Source organism: Platalea leucorodia, assembly GCF_965183815.1.
Source record: "Platalea leucorodia genome assembly, chromosome: 1".
NCBI classification, from domain to species: domain Eukaryota; kingdom Metazoa; phylum Chordata; class Aves; order Pelecaniformes; family Threskiornithidae; genus Platalea; species Platalea leucorodia.
Window position 1 is genome coordinate 46431493 of NC_138823.1, and position 26577 is coordinate 46458069.

General features: G+C 39.3%; 1 protein-coding gene across 7 annotated transcripts in view; it reads left to right on the forward strand.

Moving 5' to 3' along the window:
- Nucleotides 1–26577, forward strand: part of PRKDC (protein kinase, DNA-activated, catalytic subunit) — an 87317-nt gene that overhangs the window by 55061 nt on the left and 5679 nt on the right. For 3 of the 7 annotated variants that reach the window (XM_082316541.1, XM_082316540.1, XM_082316543.1), the window contains 20 exons: nt 756–935; nt 4373–4581; nt 5042–5180; nt 5756–5944; nt 6475–6699; nt 7329–7437; nt 8144–8255; nt 9861–10050; nt 11175–11349; nt 11437–11627; nt 13363–13543; nt 14062–14222; nt 15745–15956; nt 16684–16771; nt 17484–17627; nt 22327–22531; nt 23081–23148; nt 23419–23639; nt 23951–24043; nt 25979–26068. In XM_082316541.1, coding sequence (XP_082172667.1) covers nt 756–935; nt 4373–4581; nt 5042–5180; nt 5756–5944; nt 6475–6699; nt 7329–7437; nt 8144–8255; nt 9861–10050; nt 11175–11349; nt 11437–11627; nt 13363–13543; nt 14062–14222; nt 15745–15956; nt 16684–16771; nt 17484–17627; nt 22327–22531; nt 23081–23148; nt 23419–23639; nt 23951–24043; nt 25979–26068 — 3182 coding nt within the window. Of the gene's footprint in view, nt 1–755; nt 936–4372; nt 4582–5041; nt 5181–5755; nt 5945–6474; nt 6700–7328; nt 7438–8143; nt 8256–9860; nt 10051–11174; nt 11350–11436; nt 11628–13362; nt 13569–14061; nt 14223–14573; nt 14885–15744; nt 15957–16683; nt 16772–17483; nt 17628–22326; nt 22532–23080; nt 23149–23418; nt 23640–23950; nt 24044–25978; nt 26069–26577 lie in introns of those variants that run through there. The other 4 variants (XM_082316542.1, XR_014228683.1, XM_082316544.1 and 1 more) reach the window with 4 other exon arrangements.

Sequence of the window (26577 nt, forward strand, 5' to 3'; positions counted from 1 at the left end):
TACTCAGTAAAGCTGATCTAATATTCCTTTTCCTACTTGAGAGCCGTGGAAACTGTAGGCTGAACCTATCACATTTTACAGTGTTTGGGAAGTCACAGTGTTCCTGATTACCTTTGTATTTAACTTCTTTTGATGGTCCCTTATCTCTGTGTAAAGGGAGGAAGTAGCACAATTATGAGTTATCTGAATAGCATTAGATCAAGAGTTAGACCAAACTCCAGCCCCATGACAGACCAGGATGCATAGGATTATGTTACACATACAAATGTGTTTCTGGGTTGAAAAAATACCTTTAAATCTCAGATGGAACTGTCTGTCTGTACAGACAGTCTGTCTCTCTGTGTTGTCTCCCTCGATGTTAGGCCCAGGTCTCCTCACACATTGATGCCTTCTGTTTTTTCCTGAAACTCTCTTCACTGGCAATGGTGTGCGTAAGATGATACTGGGTGCCTGGTTCTTGTAGTGGGAATTGTGAATATGTGAAAATTGTAAATTCCATCCTCTCCACCAACACTTTGGCCTGAAACCTACATGGTCTTGGAGTTTCTTTATGTCGAAGAATTGAGATGGGATTTGAATGGGTAGTACAGTAACTCCCAGCATAGGTGTGGTGCATGCCAGACTAATTATTTCACTCCCAAAGAGTGTCCACATAGGGATTAGGTACAGGGTGGGTCGTATCTCTTCATTTTATTTATTAGTTTATTGTGTCACAGCAAAATTCAGTGGCCTTATGCTTTTGTTGTACTTTACAGAAAGATCCAACATTTGCCAAGCAGCTTTTCAGCAGTTTGTTTGGTGGAATTTTTCATGAGGTAGAAAAATCTAAAACTCCTTCTGAGAAAAAAGCCATCATCCAGAAGCTGCTGAACGTCTTCAATAATTTCCTGAGTATGAGCCTGTCTTACTTCCCGCCATTCATTGCATGCATCCAGGTAAATCCTGCTATATGGCATGAAAGTAACTGAATATAATGTCTGTGTCTCAATGTGTGATAAACCCAGTGTTAGTGAAGGTTGAATACTGTTGCTGAAATTTAGGCAGAGATGGAAAGAGAATTGTTAACCAAATGGGTATTTTCAAGTGACTCTTGTTAAGGTGTGCAAGGTGATTCATGCCTCTGAACTGATTTTTCAAGGTTTCTGCAATTTCTGATCTGTAGAGTTTGAGTCAACTTTTAATGTGTTAATTGCATCAGTAACAAGAAGAGACTTGATTTTAAATGAAAGCCAGAATAACAATTGAAAGGGTTACGTGGGTGTCGTGTGCTTATCTTCCTGTTTCTGGGAAGTGCTTACTGAGGAATACTGTGATGTCTTGAGGATATAAGTAGCTGTCAGACTGCTTGTTGTTAGCTTCATTTATTTTTTCAAATTAGTCCCCTGAAGTAGTTGTCTGGGGATTTTCAGTAGAGGGAAGGACTCACTTCCACGGAAGAGTGAGTTGGTGCACCACAGCCGTTTCGCTGGAAAGGAAACACAAGCCTTTCTGCTATGAGAATATAGTGACCTGGAATAGATTGTGAACTTCATCTCTTACCCCAGTTTTCAGGGAGATTCAAACAAATTGTCCAAGCACCTGTTATATAGTCATTGTCACTGTATTTAATGTTTCTTGTCAACTGCGTTGATCTTAATGTTGCATCTGATTTGTAGTTCTCAAAATAATATTTTTTTGAGTGGTAGGTAATGGCTGCTTCTTTCTATTATGGAAATTTAGATACTCTGTGACAGTAGATGTCGTTCGTAATACGGGAGAAATGTCTAGTTTAGACTAGCTTTTTAAACAGTGACAAACTTTGCTTCTTAGTACTTGTATTTACACATCTGAAAAAATGTAATTTCTTGTTTACTTTTTTTCTGTGCAGCTGCATAAAAGGTCAAATGCTATGGGGATTTTTCTGGGCTGTCTTGGTATTTTTCGAGCCAGCATCTCACAATAGCTATCTGTTAATATTCCCCCTTGACATTGCATTTGTTGGTTCTCTGTCTTGATATTAATATTTGTGTTGAATTATGCTGTCTGCTAGACCCTATTAATAACACTGTTGTGTTAGGCTACTTTTTTTCTGAATAGACGTAAAATGAAGAGTCAAAAAATAGGTAAGTTAAAATTAGTCAAAAATATGGACTTTGTAAGAGCGGTAAGAGCATCTCATTGCCATCCCCATTCAGTAACGAAAGAACAGTGGCACAAAGCCAGGCCTCAGCCTGTGTATTTGAGCATCCTGCATAACAGTGAGAGAAAGTCTTTTCCCCAACAGGGAACAGAGTTCATACTGATCAGGAGAGAGAGCTGAGAGAGGGAGAGCAAGAGTGCACGGTGCCGAGGCTGTCATTTGGCTCACGAAGGCTGTCCTAATGGCTTGGCCATTTGGAAACACAATTCTGTTTCCTGTATACCAACAGTATAATAAATATTGGCTTGTTGCAGAAAGCCTTCCTACTTCACTGCCGTTTCCTTCTGGCTGTTGACTTTTTAGTCTTCTACAGGTTCAAGTCCCATCAGGAGAGTAACTTGGTGATAAAAAGAGCTGGCTTTGTCTACAGGTATAATCTTAAAATTGACTTTGAGGTTCTGGAGTTGGCTTTCAGGACAGATTAAAAACCAGCTGAACTACTAAGAAAGAAGTTAACCCCATGACAAAAGCTTACAAGGACTCCACAGAGATACCTGGCCTCTGAAGAATATATAACTGCCTTATAAATACTTTAGCTGTCAGGCCAGCTTGGATGCCATTCATCCTAATCTTTGAATGTGTGGTGCAAGTAAAGACAGAACACATTGCATACAGAGCAAGGAACATTTGCTCTGCTTTCAGAAGATAAGTGATCAGATAGTTGCCAGAATGCACTAAATAGGAAGATACCTCCTTTGATGTGGAACAATGTCTTGTAAATTGAGAATTTGGGAGGGTATTCATTCTCTGAATGTACTGTTATATTTGCACAGTTCTTACACTTCTTCCTAGGCATCCCTGCAAAAGGGCTTTTGGTCTTGCCTTAGCACAGCTATTCTTAAGTTTTTAGATTGTGCAGTTGGCACTGCGTCCCTGACGTAACCCCTGAAAGTTGGCAGTCAAGGAATGCGTGCCTGTACGTAAGAGTTTCTGGGGCACATGTGCAACTTTGATAGAAACTGCTAGTTGAAATTGCCTGAATAGTAGCAGGTGAAGCATATGCTAACCCCTCATTGGGATCCACCTGGTCTGTAACTCAGGAAGCTACAAGCAGCTGTTCTTTTTCTCTTTATTATTGCGTACAAATTTACTGGTGTGAGAGTCTCAACTATACAAATGGTGTAATGAGTTCGCTTATGCCAGATGCCTATTCTGCAGTTTTTGTGGCGGTTGCCATTGATCAAAAAATTGTAGCTTGGTTGTTCTCACAGTCTCCTGTTAGTTTCCAAATAGTGATTTTTTTTTTTTTTTTTTTCACTTAGTATTCTTGAACTGTGTTGCAAGAACAAACACTAATTTTTGTCCTAAAACTCAGTGCTGTTTCTTGTAATGAAAGTTATATTACACTCTTCCATGTTGTAGATTTTTTTTTTCTTCCTGCTTGGTTAAGATATTATTGCAACTTTCCTTTACGTTCTCACGTGAAGAAAAAAAAAAAAAAAAAAAAACAAACAACAAGAAAAAAACAAACAAAAAACCAAACTGGCTTTAATAAACTTGTCTGCTACTTTCTTGATATATTTACCTGTACTTAGGATAATGATTTAAGTATTTAAAAAAACCTTTAAGTAAACAAGAATGTTTATCCCTGATAATTCTGTTGTTCTGTAGTTGGACTGATGTTAAATAAGATAAAGATCTGCTAGAAATATTGTTGTGTCTTTAAATCAGGCAGGACTAGATGAGTACAGTACTAAATGAGTCTAATGGGAAGCTGTGGTACGCTAAAGCTGGGTTGAGTGTGTGGACAGAAAGCCTCCAGCTCAGAGGAGGCATCATGGTTAATTGTGCCTTTGGCTTACAGCAGGAATGCGCCACTCAAGAGGTTAAGTGGAATGCAGCTGTTGTGTAGCGGGCACCGCGCTGCCAACAAGCAGAAGGAAAGATTGAGGCTGTGAATGTGTCCCTATATCTCTCCCCCACTTCCCGCGTGTTTCTGTCGAGAGAGTTGTCCTGTGCCTTGGAGACAGACGAAGCAGAGAGGTTATTCTCTACTGCTCTCTGTCCAAAGAGCAACAGCACAGAAGGAAAAGATTCCAGTTTACCCAGAGTTGGGAACTTGTGGAGATTTAATGGCTTATTTCCAAAGCTTGCAATGTAAGAAAAGGGATAGCAAATAGGTGATCTGTAAAAGGTAACTATCAGTATAGTTTTAGACCAAGCAGACACCTGTTGTTTTGTTTTCTTTTATAGGAAATGAGTTACCAGCATAGAGAGCTACTAGAACTGGATTCAGCTAATGTGAGCACGAGCTGCCTTGCAAGCTTACAGCAGCCAGTGGGCATCCTTCTTCTGGAGCACGCCCTGATGGCTCTGTCCCCTGCGGAGGAGCCCCCATCCAAGCGGATGCGTGGGAGGACAGAGCTTCCCCCAGATGTGATCAGATGGATTGAACTTGCTAAGTAAATTCATGTTTAAGGCAATTTACTCCTATTTAGGTTTGACTTGTAAAGAACTCCACCTTTATGGCTTATGGGATTTCTTTTTTTAGTCTTTCCCTCTTTTAGAATTAGATATGCTTTTAATTTCTTGTCAGTTAATTACTATCTTTCAGTTAGAGCAGTTAGACTTAACAGCTGTGCACCCTGATGATGCTATCAGACTGCTGAAAAACATCTTGTTCGTAGCTTTTCAACTGCAGGAGTTTCCACGGTTCAGGTATTACATGACAAGATGAAGTTTATCGAGTTAAATATATATTTATGATCTTCCATAAGAAATATCTTTTTTTTTTTTTTTTTTTTGCATTACAAGCCAGTAGTAATTCTGCTTGTTGAATTACTATTTTTTAAAATACCTTATGTTTGCATTGATATACCTCTGCTCAACTAATTAAAAGATTTCCCTTTTCAATTTTACTAGGCTCTACCGATCTCTTGGGGATTATGATGTCCTTCGTGGCATTTTCAGTGGTAAGATTGGGACTAAGGAAATTACACAGAAAGCACTGTTGGCAGAAGCAAGGAATGATTATGCTGAAGCAGCTAAATATTATGATGAGGTAAAATGACAAGATTTTTTTGTTTCATAAATCTCTCATGACTTAAAACTAATAAGCCAAAATTAAACATTTTGAGAAGCAGCATATTGTTTAAAATGTCCTTGTGTTTTGTTTGATTGGTGGTTCAGTCTGTAAAGAACTGATTTGAACACATGAGCAGCCACAACAGAGCAGTAAGCATGATACTTTTTACTGTTTCTTACAAAGCTTCACCCAGGCAGACAAGTAAAACACCATGGGCACACTACCACCCTAAGAGAGCAAACTGCATGTGTTCATGGCAAAGAAAATATGAGTTATAGTGGGTAAAAATGAAAAAGAATCTCTTCAACCTTCTTTTAAAGTCTTCGCTCTTTGAAAATGTGGGTTTACTAAAGATGGCTACCTGAAATGCATTTCTATGTAAATACTGACAAGCTTGAATTTTCTGCATTTAATGTTGCTGTCACATTCTGGTAAGTGGCTAGATATTTTTATGAGACAATGAATTATTGTTAAGTTCCTGGAGACTTAGAACTGAAACCAGTGTCAGTTTCCAGCTGAGAACCTTCCTCCCCCTCAAATTCATTCCCTAGGCACTCTCTAAAGAAGACTGGCAAGATGGAGAGCCAACAGAAGCGGAGAAGGACTTCTGGGAACTTGCATCTCTGGAATGCTATGACCACCTCACAGAGTGGAAGTCTCTGGAGTATTGCGCTACTGTTAATATCAATAGTGGAAAACCTTCAGACCTAAGCAAAACATGGAGCGATCCATTTTTTCAGGTTTTTAGAAATCACGTTGTTGATACTGCACTGTTTTTATCTCTGTAAGGATGTCCTACAGTAATGTGATTGTGGGTGGAAACCAATTACATTATTTGGGTTACTTTTACTATGGAAATTAGCAGAGAGTCTGATCTATAAAATAATTGAAGCAATTACTTCCACTGTTTTTATGATGTTTAATTTTTACTTTAAGTCTATGGCCCATCATATAGGACCGGCTTTATCATCATAATCATCACCATCTTCTTGCAGTGTTTTTGTTGCTTTTATTGCTTTTATTTGTTTCATGTTTTAAGAGTTACCAAACCACTGTTTTTGAAACTGGTAGAATGTGCTAACAACTTCTTGAGCCTATCAGAAAAGGCTACTGTGATTTGTTAGCAAATTGGAATTTGCCTAAAGGGAAAGTATTTAAGAAAGCCATTCAGAATATTTGTATATTTATTTGATCTGCCACTGATAAGAAAAAAAAAAAGATCACCTAATATTCCATTCCTGGAAATAAAGACTATATTTTCACCTCATAGGAGACATATCTGCCGTATATAATACGCAGTAAGTTGAAGTTACTGCTCAGCGGGGAAAATGACCAGACTTTGCTAACTTTTATTGATGAGGCAATGAAGACAGAACAGAAAAAAGCCCTTATAGAAATGCATTACAGCCAAGAGCTTAGTCTCCTTTACATCCTGCAAGATGATTTTGACAGAGCCAAATATTACATTAGCAATGGCTTGCAGATCTTCATGCAGGTAACGATCTCTACTGTCTTTGATATGATTTTTCTGTATAAACTCATGGAACAATGAAACTGTTGTTGCTGTTACTGCTGCTAGGTTTTACTGTCGAGAAAAATACTTGCCCAAATACAATGAAATCTAGGTGCTTTCCAATCATATGACAAAACTTCCTTTGAATTCACTGCTTGCAATGATGAGAATTGAGCCAGCCAGTGGAGTGCATCCTCCCATTTTAATTTGTTTTATTAGGCTGATTTCATCTCTTAGAAATTTTTCACAGTAATTGTTTGTGCAGATTAATAGCAGTTTTCTTTCATTCATCTTTTCAGAAGCCTTCTGTCCCCAGAACAAACTTGAAAAGAGAGTATTACATTGAGAGGTTACAAGTTCCATCCATTATCAAGTTTTTATTAGACTGTAGGACTATCCTAAAACCTAGGATAGGAATTGCAGCTAGAATATGCCTCTATACTTGTCCAAAGCAGAGTTGCTCTCAGATTACAAGTTGTTAAATTACTTGTAAAAGGTTGCGTTGTAGAGCATAATATATAGCAGCATCACATAAATAGTTTGTAAAGCACGGAACAACCATGTTGTAAATTCTATATATGAAATCTTCCATTCTCTCCATTTCTTTTCAGAGCTATTCCAGCATTGATACTTTGTTATATCAAAGTCGAATGACCAAACTGCAGTCTGTACAAGCTTTGACAGAAATACAGGATTTCATCAATTTTATGACCAAGAGAAGTAAAGATTTTTTTTCTTAAGTGTTTTTCCTTTCATTGTGTTAAATAATCATGGTTTCCTGAACTTCGAATTTCTGTTTCCACACTTAGAGGACTGAACTCCTGTTTGAAGGAGCATAGGTCTGGAATTACTTCTTACTGTCGTCTTGACAGTAAGAGCTATTGCAGTTGTGTAAGATAGGCTTGAAGATAGTTCTGTGTTCTATTGCAAAGTTTTATTCGTCTATCTATTGTGATAAGAGTTAAGTGTCTCTTTTAAAAGTGTAAGTAATAGTTTTAAACTAAGATTTTTGTTGGGGTCACTTTTGGTAGCAAACAGTGGCTAGCAGAGATGAAAGATGGATGTGGTATATAATCTATAGCTACTGAGGCAGACATGAAATACAAATTTATGTGCATAAACTGAATTATATATTAAATTTAATTAGCAGTTCCACCATATTCCAGCATATTCCAGTACAGAAAGGTACCGAGCCAGTGGTGATTCCCAGTGACAGCTGACACTGATGTCCTTATTGAATCTCCTGTGCTTCAGCAATAAACAAAAACAATATGATCACCAAATAGTGTATTTAATGCAAGCCCAGAAATGCAAGTGGGTTGTTTATTGCAGTTTTGTGGTTTGAATGTTAGACTATGTTTGGTTTAGGCCTTTTTCACGCTGTTTGGATTTAGATGCATTTAAAGTATTCTTAATTGATTTCTAGGTAACTTAGCTTCACAGGCTTCCCTTAAGAGACTTCTCAGAATTTGGACAAGCAGATATCCAGATGCTAAAATGGATCCTATGAACATCTGGGATGATATCATTACAAATCGGTAAAATTGCATTCTTGGGTTAGCTTTAGTTCTTTCTGCCTGTTGAGTTCTGAGAGGTGCTTTTTCTAATGCTGCTTCTTTTCATATGGGGGAATTGTTGATCCAGTGTATGACCTTTTTTTTTTTTTTTTTTTTTTTAACCATTGTAATAGCTTTATCAGTGTAACTGTTTTTTATGTGACTAACTTGTAGTGAGAAGCAAAAGGAGGTTGAGAAAGGGACAGGGAATAAACCACATCTTGATTCAGAAACATAACTGTTAGTTTAGGCATTTTCTTGCATCAGGGACTACATCACTGTACAAGCTAGCCCACTTCAGCAGCCATTAAACACATCCACTTGTAATTGAGTAGGTCAGCTGCTTTTAGCTCACTGAAACACCACCCAAAAGGCCAGTCCATTATGAGTAAAAATACTTGCCTACTTTGTAGGCAGTTCCAAAGTTAGGGAGTGTACAAAATAAGCCCAGCCCTGTCACTATCAGTGCTTCACATTTTTATAGGAAAGTTAATGACCAGTGCTGTAATTAGAGACTTCTGCTGTGCGACTGTTGTTAGAAAGAACAAAGGATCTCTGGAGACTCCTCTGGATTAGCTCTGAAGGAGCTGGAATGCTTCTTTGAATCTGAAAGTCTTCTGTCCACCCTGTGGTACCTGTCATCCACCCTGTGGTACCTGTCTTCATCCCAATCCATTCTTCCCATGCAAATCTAGATTCTTTCTCCTTTCCTGGGGGACAACTTCTTCAACAGCTCTGCTGATACCCACTGTGCTCTGTAATTTATTTTATTATCTCTGGGTGTCAGGAAAGCATGGCTACAGAAGAGCTTATTGCAATTAAATGTTAGGCAGAACACATGGTGTGGCTTACTCCTTTACAAAGTCTCAAAACGTTTGACTTGAAGGGTTGTCAGTGTCTTGAACATTTTTATGTGCTTCTAAAAAACCTTTATCTCATCTTAAATTAGTGACAAAGGATGTACCTTTATTCAGCACCAAGCCCTGCTCCAGACTGCAATGTTCTCCCCTGCATTGAATAAGTCTGCATAATGGGAGATGCTATTAAATTAGATACAACTAGTTATAGAATGAAAAGGATTTAGCATTGGTTAGTGACAATTCCCTTTCAAATGTTGAGTATGGTTGCTGGTCTTTTCTGCAACACAAATTTCAATGTTTACGTGTGTTGGTTTCATATATATTTGAATTGCAGGTTAACATAAAATATAGCCTGGCACTTCACAATACAAACAAGACTCCTGTTTCTTTGCACTTCTGTCAAGTTGGAATGCAAGTTACGTCTTGGTGAACTTCGAGGTTGTAGCTATGATTTTAAAGGAACAACCTAACAAAAAATCCTACTCTATTGTGGACATTTTCTAATACTTAAGCTCATTGATTCAAGATCCTAGAAGGCTCTCAGGGTCAACCTGTCCCTGGTTGTGACTTTCCAGACTCTGAGGACTATGTTTAGCCCTTGCTAAAGGTGATCGCTATAGCTTGCCATTTTTTCTTAGCTTTTACTGTCAGGCAGATCGACACTTTTGAATGTTCATTCCCTTGCATGCATACCAGGGTGATTTGTACTCCTATTGTCATTGTGCAGGTGTTTCTTTCTTGACAAACTGCAAGAGAAACTTCTCTGTGATCAGGCCAATGATAGCATGGAGGTGGATGAAGAATATGGTGCTGGTGACCAAATGGAAGTGGATCAACAGGGTGAAGACATTTACTCAATGATTAAAAGCTGCAAATTTAACATGAAAATGAAGATGATAGAAAGTGCCAGAAAACAGGTGACTGTACTGTCTGATAGCTTCCAGTTTTCTAAGAAAATATATAGAAACTATAGCTGAAAAAGCCTCATAGGTGTTCTTTGGCACCCTCTTTGCCAGGGCAGACCTTGCCTATCTTTGACTTTGCGGTCCAGGACATTTTGAAAACTCAAAGAAAGTCAGTTCCACGGAGAAAGAAGACAAATGCATAAATGTTAATTAAAAACTTGATGATAATTTGTCATTACTGGAAATGTGTCTGAAGGCCCCTTTGATCCACAGATGGTTTCTGACACTCTAAAGGGCAGATAAATAAAGTATCTGAAATGCTGCAGCATTAATGGAACCAAACATTATGCTTTCTCGTTTACAAATAATCTCTTCTGTATAAGAAAACAAACCAAATTCAGATTGAATCAATACAATTTACTTCAATCAGCAATGATGAAACATTTTATGACTTTTTTTTTATAGTTTTCATTAATGCTGCTAGGTTAACACTTCTATAAAGAGCTAAAGCTAAGTGACTTAGAAATTTTGTTTTGGATCTGACTGTTAAAATGACTGAAACATAGCCGCCTTTGATTATGGGCCTTTGGTGTTTCAAGCTTGAGACAAGACAAATAATATTTAAATTGAGGTCTCCCTCATCTTTTGAGGTGCTGCAGAAATCTGCAATCAGTGACGGAGTTTGTTTTAAGCACTAATAACCAAATACATCATTAGTGCTGTGTAGACTATACACTTTTAAAGGAGTAAATGAAAAATAATATTTCCTTTAGTGTTACTTATCTGAAACTTTTCATCAAAACACAAACGTAACTGATTTGTTTAATGGTATTATAAACCAAGTTACATTTCTCATATGTGTTTGTACTGCAGAACAATTAATGCCTGTTTAGTCATGGAGATAGAATTATTTAATTTCCTCAGTTTGTCAAACCTCTGTTCTCTTTCTTTTCAAATCTCTCCATTAGCACAAATATGTTTTTGAATATGAGACCCAACAAGCAGTGGACCTCTCTTCATCTTCTTATAGCTTTACTTGTGTTAACTAAATCCTCTCATCCCTTAATTTGCTTGCAGAAAGGTTTTATTTCCTCTTCAGCATATTATCTGAAAATTCTTTCTTAATCTGAATACAGAACAGTTTCTCAGTTGCCAAGAAGCTTCTGAAAGACCTACGCAAAGAAGCCAAAACGAGGGAAGACTGGCTGGTGAGGTGGAATTATGCCTATTGCCGCTTTGTGCATAGTTGTAGCCGGAACCATAGTTGTCCTGAACGCGTACTCTCAGTATTGAAAACCATCTCCCTGCTTGGTAACAGCCTTCTCTTTCCTTCATGTTGTTTATTATACAAAGCTGCTTTGTTGTCAAATTACCAACTTTGTTTTTGAATTCCAACAGAAGATACCAAATCTGACTATCTTAGCAAGAACGTAATGGCCTTCCGAAACCAGAATCTTCTTCTGGGTACTACATACCACATCATGGCCAACGCTCTTAGTCAAGATCCAAGATGTCTTGAGCAAATTGAGGAAGAAAAAGCTGGAAAAATATCAGTACTGTCAGGAGAAGGTCTTGAGAGTCCTGAAAAGGTAAATCGGAGGGGAAGAGCTTTTAGGTATTTCAGTATTGTAATCGGTACTTCAATAGGTGATGGGTATGGATATATACAGAGAATGTGAAACCCATCTATTAGCAGTGATTTGTCCAGGAACAACAGCTAGGGGAAGGAAAAACAAACAAGCAAACAAAAAAAAGAACCGCTGTGGTTGCTGTTTTGTCTGGGTTTTGCTCTCCTGGGGTTCTCCACCACTGTAGCCTTTTGAATTGGGAGAGTGTTCTTGTGTTTCTCTGTCCCTGCATTTTGCGTGGAGGGGAAAGCCATAGTCGTAGCACCTGCATGCACGGTGGCAAGACAAAGCTTGGGAACATGGTCCTCAAAGAATGCCCTTATTTCAGCTGGGCATTTCTGAGCTTCTTCATGCTGTCAAACTATCTTATTTCATAACAAGATCTTTATAATACTGATAATGATACCGATACTTATTTTATCTAAATAATTTTAGTGATAGAGAAGAGAGGGGTTTTTAAGACAGAGCATATGCAGGTCATCTTTGCCTTTTTTGGTGAGGTGCACATTTGAAGAATACAGTGACAGATGGTGCTGCATCTGAGATGGTATATGGTGTCAGTTGTCCCAGATACTGTGGCACTGACCTCTTGTCTGTCAAATTGATTGAGTAAGAATTTGAAGTACCACTGCTGACTTTTTTCTATTAATTCCTAAAGCCACCATGAAGACCCTTAGATATGAACCATATCAGTATAAAACAGCAAAAAATTGTTCTTAATTTGTGTTTTTATGGTTGTTAAAGAAAAGCAGATAAAGAAGAGATTCCTGCAAAAAAGATTTTAAATTTTCAGGTGTGTAGAAACTTGAGCTAAAGCTTAAGCTTCATTTATTAGCTAATTATTAAGAGCATTCTTCTTAAGGAAATCTAAAAGATGAGCATAAAAACTCTTCTGTGTCAGATGAGTCAGATTGGGATACCAGATATTTGTATAAGATTAAGGAGTTTAGCCTTATTTTAGCTTAGTATTGAGCAGTTCTCTGACCCTGGTAGTTTCCCTCTACCTACGTGAAATTCAAACTATTTCATTTCAGTTACAGCATTTTTCAGTTTTTCCAGCTTGTTCTGCAGAAATTTTTTATTTTGTTTAATAACTACAATAGCTACAAAGTCTGAGGTTGGTAAGCTTGTTGGCAATATAAGCGTATATGTACCTGATTTACAAACATTCAGTTGTAAAGGATCTTGTCAAGTCCTTCATTGCATGAGCTGCATTAGAAACATATGGTCAATATGACTATGTTTGTAACAGGCAAAAAGATATCAGTTTTGAAATAGTTTGATGTGTGCTTTTTTTTTAACAGAAGTTCTAAGTATAGCTGTTATGTAGATATTGCAGATATGTCTTAATAGGAAAAAATAGCGGGTTTAATTGTGTTTTCTGTTAACTGTTTGCAGACACTCTAGTAACATTAACTTTTTTGCAGTTCTAAAAATTCCACATAACATTTCCAGAGACTAATTTAAGTTAAAAGCATAGTTTATATTTTTCCACTGAAAATTGTGGAAATTAAAATTCTGGAAATTACTGCTAGAAATAACATCCCAATTTTTTTCCTTTGTATCAGCCGCTCAAAACATCTAATACAGTTAAAGTTTTATCTACTCAAGACTTGCAACCAAGCTCCAGTTTCAAAAAGAATTGATGAATGCTACTTGCTAACGTGTCTTTTTTTGTCTTACGGTTGAATTTCAGGTATTGGCAGGTCTGAACAGGAAGGCTTTTCAGTATTTCAGCAGTGCCGCGAGGAAGTCCAAAGAGGAGATGCAGTCCCACTCCATGGAACATGTAGATGTGATCGGAGTTATCGATGCGTATATGACTTTGGTCAGCTTCTGTGACCAGCATCTGCATAGGGAAGAAGAAGGCTTGCTTGGTTAGTCAGGATTTCTCCTAAGCAAGTGAGATGGATTTATCTGTGATACGTGAGCTTTTGTGATACCCAAGAGATCTCCCTGAGCAACACAGCCTGAATTTAAATGGAACAGTTTGTCCTCCAGTTCAACAGTATTTATATTCCTTTTTTCCCCCCACTATTACTGCTAGCTGTGGTACTAGTGAATCACTCATAGTCTCCTTCTCACTTGTGAGATATATATCATGTCCAGCAGATGCTTCCCTTGTTCCTTCCCAGACCACAGCAGTGCTGTGTTTAAAGCAGGCAAGATACCAGCAGTGATGCAGCTTCCTGATAAAGCTAATCCTTACAGTCCCCAAGTACATGTGTTGCTGATGTGTGCAGTTCAAACAGATGGGAAGGAGAACAAAGTAAAAATACAAAATACACGGGGGGAAAAAAAAATACTGAATTATGAAGATGGATGTTCCAGATGATCAAAGACATGGAACAAGTGATGGTGTTTCTGATAATTCTTGTTTAATGTCTCTTGGCAGAAATTAACACTGCAGATCTGCAGCTATTCCCAGCTATTGTGGTGGAGAAAATGATTAAAGCTTTAAAACTGAACTCCAGAGAAGCCAGGCTGAGGTTTCCTAGACTGCTGCAAATAATTGAAAGATATCCAGCAGAGACATTGGGTCTAGTGACACGAGAGGTTAGTTGCTTCCATTTTCCTGGCAGCAAATGTTGCTATAAATCGAATTTAAAAGGTGGGGGTGGAGGTTGGATGGACAGAGAGGTTAGACTGGTAAGTTTTGCTTCAGGTAAATCAGATATATTTTATCCCACCGTTGTTCCTTGTCTTTTCTCTAGCTTGCTGAGTCTAATTCATATGGACGGAAACTTTTTTCTTAAAAGTTTAACTTTTTATCATTATTCTGATTCCAAATGTTAGTTTGAGAGCTGCTGGAGAAAAAATGTTGTGTTTTTTCTTCCTTCTGAACATTTTAAGTGGGCTAATAAGGGTGCATAGGATTAGGCTGAGGAATGTATCTTATTTCTGTAGGCCGAGTTTCCTGTATGCAAGAAGCCAACAGCTTTTCCAGGCTCATTTTCCACTTCTCCCACCTCTCCCTGTCCTGCTTCACTTCAGAGGTTACTACAGCTTCTTCCTCCCTTCCACGAGCTGTCCCTCCATTGCCGCTCCACAGCAGGATACCGTGCTCCGCACTGCCTTCCCTGCTGCCATGGGACAGATAAGCTGAGAGGTCCTCTGTGACTCATGCCTGCTCCTGCCTTGGCCTGCCTGCGTTTTCAAGCCCCTTGTGCTGGTGCTCACAGAGTGCCAGGCCCTGTCAGAGGAAGAAATCGAAAGAGTCAAACACGGCTTAGTTATCCCAAGAAACTGAAAACGTGGCAAAAATGGCTGAGGAGCACGAGGTGTGGCCACAGTGAAGCTCTGATGGTTCAAACAGAACCTGATGTCTGGTCCAGTTAACAAACCTCACTCAGAAAAGGACTTCACCAGGCATTTCTTTGTCCTGTCTCTTTCTGTGAGATAAATACTGGCGATTTGATCTTAAACTCCCTTAGAGAGGTAGGAAGGGATGAGACAGGAGGAAAGGAGTCAGACACTGGTCCCTTGCTATCACAAGAAGATATGTTGTAGCCCTCCTTTCAAAAGTAATATGGCTTTTGGAGTGAGGTGAGCATGAAGTATATTGGCAGGGGATGCTCTACTGAAATTAATATCTGTCAGCAGGCTGAAACCTCTTTAAAGTTGAAGGAAGAACAGAACTCTGGTAGGAGTTCCAGTGTTCTCCTTCCTGGCTTTTTTTACTCAAATAAAGGCTTTAACCCAGTGGTGTTTGAACTATCCCTTCAAATTTTTGAGTTGTTTGTATGTGGTCATCAAAAATTATTATATTGCATCCAGACAGAAAAGCCACAAGTTTGGGTATAAAGCCTCCTGTTGATCAACAAACTGCAAATCTTTGTAAAGTAAAACCTATTAAGCAGCAGTAGTTAGTGGTGGTGGTGGTGGTAGTAGTAGTAATAAAAAATAATGAAATCTGCTTTATTGAGGGACGTTTTGTGCAACCTAGCTGACATTCTCCGTTTCCTTTTCATGTGTTTCTGTCTGTCAGGCTGGGCCACAGAGCAGTTTTGTTTGCGTTTGCGATGTTTGGTATTTTTGAGGAGGACCAAAGTTGAAAGCAGTGTATGTGTTTTCGCAGCTTTCTTCGGTTCCCTGTTGGCAGTTCATTGGTTGGATTAGCCAGATGATGGCACTACTTGACAAGGATGAAGCAGTAGCCGTGCAACATACGGTTGAAGAGATCGCAAATACCTATCCCCAGGCAATCATCTACCCTTTCATGATCAGCAGTGAAAGTTACTGTTTCAAAGATACTGCAACTGGTTATAAGAACAAGGAGTTTGTAGAAAGGTGAATTTGCAATCGGACTAGCTCTTTTGTATGTTTTTTATTCAGGAGTGGAGAGAGGTTTGTGGGGTTTTTTTCCCCCTAGTGAAACTGTTATCTTTAGGGGTCATGAGAAGCATTCGGAGAGGGCCAGTGAAATGGCTGCATGTTATCTTTTGGGGAATGACAGCTCTTTGTTGTCGTCTTCTCTATTCATTCAGTGTGCAGAATGCACCTTCCTCTACAAGCCCTCCCTTGCCCATTTTGTCGTGCAATAAAACCTGAGTTAATCCCCAGGCAAAAGTCAGCTTTTATCACACAGTGCTGTAGAACCACTAATACAAGTTTAGGTGTCCTTTTTTGCCTTTTTTCAAATCTCTGATAGATTTGCTGAATTTCTTCACTTAAAATAAGAAGATGAAGTCTTGTGCTTCGCAAACTGTTGCGCTTGAATAACTGTTGTGACAGGATGTATAGTCTGGTTAATGCCCATTTCTGTTGCAAGTATGCTTTCCACTCCCCCACCAAGCTCCTACTTTCATAGTGGGACATTTAATTAAAAAATTGGGAGCCACATGGCAAGGACAGTCATGCAGCCCACTGGAGAATTCTGAAGGAGTCTTCCTACGTACCCCCAGATTATTTTGCCAGATTCTTGAATATAGCAGACAATCTGGAGCATTATTTATCTGCAAGCTAGGTGGTGACGGTAGTTCCTGTTGCATCGTGACATGCTTTTTTTCTTTTAAAGGATCAAGAATAAGTTGGACAGAGGAGGAGTAGTTCAAGATTTTGTTCGCTCCCTGGAACAGCTCTCTAGTCCCGTAAGGCTTTTTAAGGTAAAGTATATATATATATTTTTTTTTTTTTACACCCCCACCCCCTTTCCCCTTCATTCCTCACCCTCTGTTTAGGAAAGAGAGTGCTAGGCGGGGCCTGCCGCAGTTCGGTTGACACCACAGCCGCAGGAAGCGGTTCAACCCAGAATCAACTGGTGATGATGTTGGGGTGCTGTCAGCAGCTTTCGCTGGCAATGGTTTCCCTCCCTTGTGCCAGCTGGCTGTTTTGCACTAGCCCTTTTCAGCTTTCTCTTTCAGGGTCTCTGCCTTGCCCCATGGTCAGTCTTCCTTAATCATTCTGAAACTGTTACAGAATTATCATTTGTGGCCTTCTCTATAATCTCTGACTACTTGTGTTCTTATGCCCTTTCCCTGCTCTCTGCTGGGCTTCCCTGTCTACATTCTGAGTCTGTTGTCCAAAGGATTCTCATCTTGTGTTAGATACTACTCCTGGCCCCATAGGGGCTTTCTTAGTTTGCGCTAGACACTATGGTAGTAAACATAATTCTGTTATTAAGTAGAAGTATTTTATCGAGAGACAGAATGAAAGGGAAATATTTCCATAGGCTTTTTATTGCTCTTTTGGTTGTCAAAAGACACATTAATTGACTATTCGTAAATACGGTAACCCAAATGCAATCTGAGCAGATTACCAAAGGGTGAGGGTCAGTAAAATTTTTCTCAGTACTCATCTGTTTCCTTCTGTTTGCAGGATTGGGTTGAGGATGTCAGAAACGAGTTGGTAAAAGCTCAGAGGAATAAAAATAAGCTTAAGGAAATGTACGAAGGAATGTACGAGAATTTGGGAAATTTAGAGGCTCCTGGCCTTGGATTGATGAGGAAAAGGTTTATTCAGGTATGTGTGATTACTGAGTAGTGTTGGCTTTTCTAGAAGGCACTAGAAAGTCAAAAGAGGGGACCAGATCACAGCTTTTACAGGTGCTGCAGGACTTGATGAGACAAGAGATCAAGACAGGAGTACAGGACTGGAATTTCTTTGCCAGAAGCTATGACTTACTATAGTTCAGCTTCCACTTCTGACTGCCCTGCAGGACTAAATGTTCCCTCTTACTCAGCTTCTGCCTCCCCTGTCCTGCACGCTGCCGGGTTCTCAGGGTCTGCACCTCTCTGACCATCCATGAACCTACACAGGAATCTGGCCTTGTTATTTTCCCAGCTGCCAAGGATGTATGAGCACTTTAGGGTGTTTTGCTGTGTTATGCTACTCAAATTTGCTGCTGATACTAAATTATTTAGGGTAAGTTATTCAGAAGAGTTACAACTATGAAGGATTACAGAAAGGACTTTACAAAACTGACTGAGAGCTAAAATAGTGAAAGTCAGTGCATAAAAATGAAGTGATGCATGTAGCAAAAGAGAAAAAAAAAAAAAAAAAAAAACAACTAGTTTCCACATATAAAGTCTTTGGGTTTGAGCTGACTATTGCAATTCAAGAACAAAATCTTGATTTGTGATAGTTCTGTGAAAACATCAGCTGTGAATACTCAAGAGCAGTCAAGAAAGAAAAGCAGCTGTTAGTCATTATTAAGAATAGAGAACAAAACATGGATTTACACATTGACATAGCAGCCTTCTCTGCCTCTTGCATCTTGAACACTGTAGTCCTCACCCCCAGTTCTCAACATAGATATAATGAAACCAGAGAACGTTTAGAGTGGCAAGAGTAATCAGAGGTACAGAGTAACCTCTGTGCAAGGAACAACTTTATCATTCCTCCAGTTGGAAAACACACAATGAGGACAGATACAATAAGGCTCTCAACATCAGGAGTGCCAAGCATGGAGTAAATATTCTGTGGAAATGGCAGGTTCAAAACAAACAAGGAGAAGTGTTTCCTCATTCAATACACGCTTAAGTGCTGAACTTCTGCTGCAGGGTATTATCGATGCTTTACTTGCTTCAAATAGTAAGTAAACAATAGCATGGGGAGGGGGAAAATGCTTTGAGAGCTTTTACATACAAATGCACACTTCTGAGTCCAGAAATCCCTGAGCTGCAAATTGCTGGAGGCCAGGAGAGTGATATTCCTGTAGAAGCATGGCTGCGTGCTTTTACTGTATGTGCATAGTCCCATGGCCAGGGCTAGGTGGATCCAGGTCTCTGCTATATGGCCATTTTTATGTCACATTAGCACTAGATAAATTTATCCGAGTGTCTCTGGGGAGATTCCTTCCCCATGAGCAGGGAAGGTGAAGGATACAGGGAAGGTGGGCTTGGGAGGAGGTGCAATGATACAGCAGCAGAAAGGGCAACGCTTTGGTGGATAAGGAATTGGCTGGATCGTCACATCCAGAGGGTAGTGGTCAATGGCTCAGTGTCCAGATGGAGAACAGTGACGAGTGGTGTTCCTCAGGGGTCCGTACTGGGGCCAGTGCCGTTCAATATCTTCATCAATGACATAGACAGCAGGATCGAGTGCACCCTCAGCAAGTTTGCAGATGACACCAAGCTGAGTGGTGCAGTCAACACGCCTGACGGATGGGATGGGACCTGGACAAGCTTGAGAAATGGGCCTGTGTGAACCTCTTGAGGTTCAACAAGGACAAGTGCAGGGGCCTGCACCTGGGTCGGGGTAATCCCTGGTATCAGTACAGGCTGGGGGATGAAGGGATTGAGTGCAGCCCTCCCGAGAAGGACTTGGGGGTACTGATAGATGAAAAGCTGGACATGAGCCACCAATGTGCTCTCGCAGCCCAGAAAGCCAACCGTATCCTGGGCTGCATCAAAAGAAGCATGGCCAGCAGGTCGAGGGAGGTGATTCTGCCCCTCTGCTCTGCTCTGGTGAGACCCCACCTGGAGTACTGCATCCAGCTCTGGGGTCTCCAGCACAGGAAGGACATGGACCTGTTGGAGAGGGTCCAGAGGAGGGCCACAAAAATGATCAGAGGGATGGAGCACCTCTCCTATGAGGAAAGGCTGAAAGAGCTGGGGCTGTTCAGCCTGGAGAAGAGAAGGCTGCGGGGTGACCTTGTTGCAGCCTTTCAATACTTACAGGGGGCCTATAAGAAAGATGGAGAGGGACTTCTTAGCAGGCCCTGTTGTGATAGGACAAGGGGTAGTGGTTTTAAACTAAAAGAGGGAAGATTCAGACTGGATATAAGGAAAAAATTTTTTACAGTGAGGGTAGTGAAACACTGGAAGGGGTTGCCCAGATAGGTGGTAGATGCCCCATCCTTGGAAACATTCCAGGACAGGCTGGATGGGGCTCTGAGCAACCTGATCTAGTTGAAGATGTCCCTGCCAATCGCAGGGAAGTTGGACTAGATGACCTTTAAAGGTCCCTTCCATCCCAAAGCATTCTATGATTCTATGATTCTAATTAGGAGTTTAGGGGCATACTAGCCCTTTGAATATGTTGCTGCAAGATAAGCTGGGTCTCTGATGATAATGACTTTAAACTTAAGAGTACGGGATAAGAATTTGCAGGATGTCCTACTGTTGGAGTTGGGGTAGAGGGAGAGGAGCAGTGATAGGTTGAGCCATGCAGGTTACAAGCACAGCAAGGGACCTAGCAGGAGGACAAAGTCTGCGTTTGGTTGCTGCGATAGTTTGTGCGCACTTTGGCCCACTTAACAAAAAAATCCCTGGCTTTTTAAAAAGCTGAAGCATGTGCAGTAGTAGACGATACTGCAAGTAGTGTTGATTGATTTTTTTAATTGTTATTGAATTAACCAAGTAGAGAAGAGTGAGGGAGATGCTGGAAGAGGGGTAGCAGGGTTGTTCCCCTCTGTTGAAGGAAAGAGGGAGAGCAGTATTCCTTTCACATGCTAGCAGCTGCAGGAGAAGAGGGTCAGGGTGATGGTGCACAGACTCTGAATTCTTTGCCTTCATGATGCAGTATTAATGGAGAAACAAAGTGTGCTGTGAGGATAACTGTAGAGTTTCTAGTGTCCTTGCTGGAAAAAAAAAAAGATGTATCTCTTGACTGACACATAAAATTGATCTAGTATGTGAAGTACTTCAGGCTTGTAATCTTGACATGTATTAGTTGTGTACAGTTTCAATTGTATTTTAAACAATAGCAATCTTGCTTTTATTTTTAATGTGAAAATCCAGTAATGCATAAATTAAACACTGTTGATGGATTGTGTTAATTAAAATACAGTATTAAGGCTATTAAATATTTGCTGCCTTGAATTTTAAAGGAAGTCAAAGAATGGAGCAGAGAAAGCAATCGGGTGATCATCTGGAAATAGATTTAAAGTGATAAAGATGTTGCCTGTAGCAGTCTCTTCAGAAGGATAATATTTTCTGTGTTTTCATTTACTTCAGTGAAATATCTGTGTCCTTCTTAGCTTGGGAGAAAAATGATCAGACATTGAAAAAACAAGTGAGCTTACATATCTTTCCAAGCCGTTAATACCAGTGAGGTCCAAGAGGGGACATCTGTTTTTTTCTAGAACCTTGAATTATGAACACAAGAAGTCAACTCAGTTAACTATTTGCAGATAATACTTACTTTGTTTATTAAATGGATCAGTATGAAATGTCTTTGCAGTTCTCCTTTATCAGGGTATTTAAAATACTTTTAAAATATGGTTTTATACATATTGCATCCAAATTATCTCAAAGCAAATAATGAATAATAAATGTGATAGTAAATAAAACATTGACATTTTCTAATATGATGCAAAAAATCCTCTTGATACATGCATGAAGCTATATGACATGCATTACATATACAGGTAATACATCTTTTGGTTAGCAAAAAAGGTGTATATAAAATTAGCTAGGCTATATTTCCTTGCTATGTAGTATGGTTGCTGCTAGTTTAAAAAAAAAAGAAAACAGCAACAAAAACAAACAAAAAACCCAAACCAAACAAAAATGCAACAAAAAACCCACACCTTCGATAAAGCATGGAATATTCAAGTTCTAGGGGGAAAAAAAGGTTAACTAACTTATCCATCTGTATTTTTTTTTTTACCATTCATAAATCAAACAGCTGAGGGTTTTTTAGGTTTTGTTGCAGCAGTTTGAAAGTGTGACAACATCTAAAGACTGGGACATCAATTAAATGTTCTGATAATAATCCTGTATTTAGCTTCATGATGGAATTTGTATTTGTTTAATAGGTACAAATTTAAATATTTGTATTTTGTATTAATATTTCTCTGGCTGTTCTTAAATTTTTGTAAGCAGATGAGGTACCTGTATTAAGTGTAATGAGCAGCATTATTGATGTGCTCACTCAGAATCGAACTGCAGCTGGAGGAGATAAGGAGGGATAAGCTGCTGATTTTGATATGGCAAAAAGGTTTATGATCTAATTCTGCAGATCTTTGATATCACTGGATTGGTGAAATGCAGATTATTTCTGTTGATGATAGCTGGTGGGTCTACCAAACAGGCAATGAAAAGGTTCTGACAGACTAGAAATAATGGAGAAAAAAAGAACTGGAGTGGAAGAACGATTGATATATTTTAGGAGCTTAGATGAAGCTGTGTGTGTAGATAGGAAGGTACTGTGTTGGTGTTCTTGGGAAGTTCCTAGCACTGTGTTAACAGGATCCGTTTCTATAAATGAACCTCAGGCTTTTGGGAAGGACTTCAACCATCATTTTGGAAAAGGCGGTTCAGAACTTTTGAATATGAAGGCTAGTGACTTTGATGCAATTGTAACTTCTCTCCTCTCAAAAATGAACGAAAACTATAAAGAACCTGGAAACCTGAAAGAATGTTCACCGTGGATGAGTGAATTCAAAGCTGAGTTCTTGAGGAACGAACTAGAAGTTCCTGGTAAGTTCCCCTTCAGTGTCAACGGTGACCTGTCCCTTAGAAGAAAGTTGCTACTCTTGAGCTCTACTTATATTGGCTATATGGCTCTTCTTTCTGGCCTTACGCAGAGGTAGATTTCAGCTGAAATAACTCTGTTAATTCATCATCTCTTAAATCTGTTCTTAAGCTGTAGTCCTGATTTTTAAAATTGTATCTAAAAGTATATCTCTTACCTAAGAACTCAGTATTTTTTTTAAAGGCCTGACTCCAGGAAATCTGATATATAAATCTAATATATGTTTAAATCTAGATCAGAAAGGATGTGTGTGAAACCGTTACGAGCTGCAATTCTAAAAGCTTAACAAGGAAACAATATTAGTAATTCACAGATAAAATCATATGTGTATGATGGATTTTTATGCATTTTAAAATATTTTCTTCATAGTTATCATTCTGCCAATTCGACAAAATATTTGGAAGCATATTCTGTTCTTAAACACACTTTAAAAAAAACTAAAATCAATCTATGTAACTTTTTTCTTCTTTTATTTTTTTCCACTATCACTTCAGGCCAGTATGATGGAAAAGGGAAACCACTGCCAGAGTACCACGCAAAAATCTCTGGATTTGATGAACGGGTATGTTTATAAGCTTGAGTCAAAATCCTGTGTGATATAAATTCATGTCCATATTCCATTTGAAGAATTTGACAATAACAAATTTGTTGCTTATGTACGTGTCTTGCAGCACATAAAGGAAGGTCTGCAAATAGGCATTTGTTTTCTAGTAGTAATTGAGCAACTTGATTATGCCACATAGGAATGACAGATATGCTTAATTTCAGTGATGATTCCGTAAGGCCAAGTCTACTATCACAAATATTTTGCTTTTTCCTGTCTTTTTCCAAGATAAGTGTAATGGAATCCTTGAGGAAGCCAAAACGTATAACAATCCGAGGCAGTGATGAGCAGGAGTACCCTTTTCTTGTCAAAGGTGGGGAAGACCTGCGACAAGACCAACGTATTGAGCAACTGTTTGATGTAATGAACATTATCCTTTCCCAAGATGCTACGTGTAGCCAAAGGAATATGCAGTTAAAAACTTACCAGGTCATCCCCATGACAACAAGGTAGGCATTTATCTTGAAGGGACAGAAATCCTTATGTTAACATCTGTTACTGTTGAGACGTTGGAAAGTGAGATTTCTGTGTGCCATTCTGGTTCGGTGTGTTTTGTGTATTGGCTTAGGTTTTTTTTTCTTTTCTTTTTAAACAACATTGAAATTGCTTTGTCTGGAAACTGTTTTTCAGAGTATATTTAAATTGGTAACTTTCGACCTTCTTTTAGCAGGCACTAGAATGTGTTGCTTCCTATTTGTGGTGTTCCTCTAAAGTTCAAATCTGAGCTACTTGTTCACGTCTCTGACTTCTTTTGTTCCAGACTGGGACTCATCAAGTGGCTGGAAAATACTTGTACCTTAAAAGAATTCCTTAAGAACAGCATGTCTGAAGAGGAAGACATCAACTATAACAGGTGATGCTTGGTTTAGCTGTCTGCTTTAACAGAGACCACTACTAATAGGGTTTTTTTGATACTGACAATCTTGTGGCAGCATTTTCTTCTTTTAAAAGAATGAAATACAAGCACCTATAAGCAAGAAGGCAATTTGTGCTTCCTGACCCAACTTAGTAATTAGCAACTGTTTAATGAGTACCATTGTAACTGGAATATCCTCCACCCAGCTTGTTTGAACAAGAGGCTTATAATCATGGGTGACGTCATTATCACCATTTCCTTATCAGCAGATTGATTTTACAAGCAAAGGATTTTGATCTCTCGATTTGATCGGGCAGGAAATGGACGTAGGTCAGCGAGGGGGGGAGCGGAGGGAAGGGGAGCAGAGCAGAGTCAGAGCTATTCAGAACCTGGGTTCAGCAGTGAGTCAGTGACGGGGGAAATTGGCAGCAGATGCACAAAACACAACTGTAAAAGAACACTGTCTCTGACTTTATACAAATGCTGGGTTTCAATAAATTAGCTTGCTTTCTCTTGATTGTAATTGGAGGATGAATATTTGTAAAATTGATTTAATTCTAGCATTTCAGCCTATTAGAAATGTGGGTTTATTTGCCAACGTTGTTCTTAATACATAATCTCTGTTTGGGTTTGTCAAAGTGGTGTTGTCACCATTTATTTTTACGAGTTCTCCTGTTTATGGGGCAGGTTGGAGGAACTTCCAGCATGGAGGCTGGACTCCAAAGAGTCTTTATTTCTACAATTACTTGATTTGTGAGCAGTTTAGGAACGGCTACAGTTCCTGCATTACTGCTGTCTGGTTCACTTTTGTGAACAGCAGTGGTATTTATGTTGGTCTCAGTTCATTGACTGTGAAAGTGGAGGAGGACTTCTCACATGGAACAGCCGCGTGAGGGGAGAAAATTTCTAATATACTAAATGTAGAAGATCAGTGTCTTTCTAAAAACAGTTAATGATTTATCCCAAAAAAATAGCTTTATTTTATTGTTATATATAGACTTGAAATATTTTCTCGTATGTTCTTCAGTCAAGTCAATTAAGACACTGTATATTGAGCTATGGTTGAATGACAGCACTCGCAAAGGAAAATTCTGATATGAAATCCTTGCTGACAATATTTTGGTAGGACTGGGGGGAATAACTTTCTGAAGTTTTGAAATCCTTTTCTTTATCCCGAAGTGATGGGCTGTAGAGTCTGTAAATGATAAATACTTCTTAAATGGAAAGGATCTTCTTAAATGGAAAGGATCTCTATGTCTCAGAACATGCTTTGGAAGGAAGAGAGAAGGCGGGTGTTCTGCTAAGTTGCTGCCTCTCTGGAATAGAAGTTTAATGTCTGGTGTATTTAGTTAAGATGGGAGAAAAATATGAAATTATTCTATAAGCAGTGCAACTAATGAAGACTGGCTTCTTATGGATTAATACCTTAAGTCCAAGCCCCCATTCCTCCCCTCCTGTACACACTGAGGAGATAACGGACTGGCTTCCTGCATTCCCTATCTATTTGGATGGACACGGCAGCACGTACTGCAGTAGGCTACATAATGCCTCTCAAATGGATACAAGACTGTGTTAAAAATATCTTTCCCTCCCTGGAGAAATGATTTTGGGTCTTTCTTCTCAAGGCAGCATCTAATTGTCACAGTAGCTATTGACAAATTAACACCTTTGAGATGTCTAATCTTCTGTCAAATATGAGTGAAGTGCATTCACAGCTGGGGGGAAGGAGATGGATGGATCAGCACATGCACTGGCGGCCTAAACTTCATTTCCATAGCAAGGCTAAAATTAATGTAGGCTGTAGCTTCCTGATTCCTTCTGTGCATAAAAATCTCATGGGTCATAGCAGCACGGACTCAGCCCGTGGATATTCGAGGACAGAGTGGTAAGATGATAGAGGGAAATCATCAGCCCTTTTTTTTTTGTCCCTAGCAAAAAAGGACCTCGTGCTGCCTATTCTGAGTGGCTGTCCAAGATGGGTGGGAAAGCCCAAGGCATCTCTCGATACCATGTTATGTACAGGTAGGTTTTAAAAGAGAACTTGGAGAGAGAGAAATAAGAGAAATACGGAAACTAGACTGTGCATACGCACACGGTTGCAGAAATTCCAGGAAAAATATGATCTGCATTATAATATGCTGGCTAGTTATGCTTTTTGCCTGTTTTACTGCTTTGTCTTACTGGAGATGCTCTGCAGGAGGAGTCTGGTACTGCCAAAATCCCACCAGAGCACAGGAATGCTTCCTGAAGCTTGCTCACTTCCTTAAGAAAGTGTCTAGAAGCAGATGCTCCTCTTCAACTTTATTTTCTAGGTGTTCATTTCCTGAGAACGACACCTGATTATGCAATTAGGTAGGCTGCCTCAGAGCCAGAACACCTGCTGAAGTTGGGCAGAGAAAGTAATTCGTGATTCACTGAGAGCTTAAGAATATTTGACGGTTTGGGTCCCGACTTGAGCATCCCCTCAGAGAAATTTCCACACCTGTCTAGATTTCGCACTGTAGCGGGGGAGGTTTCCAGTGGAACATTTC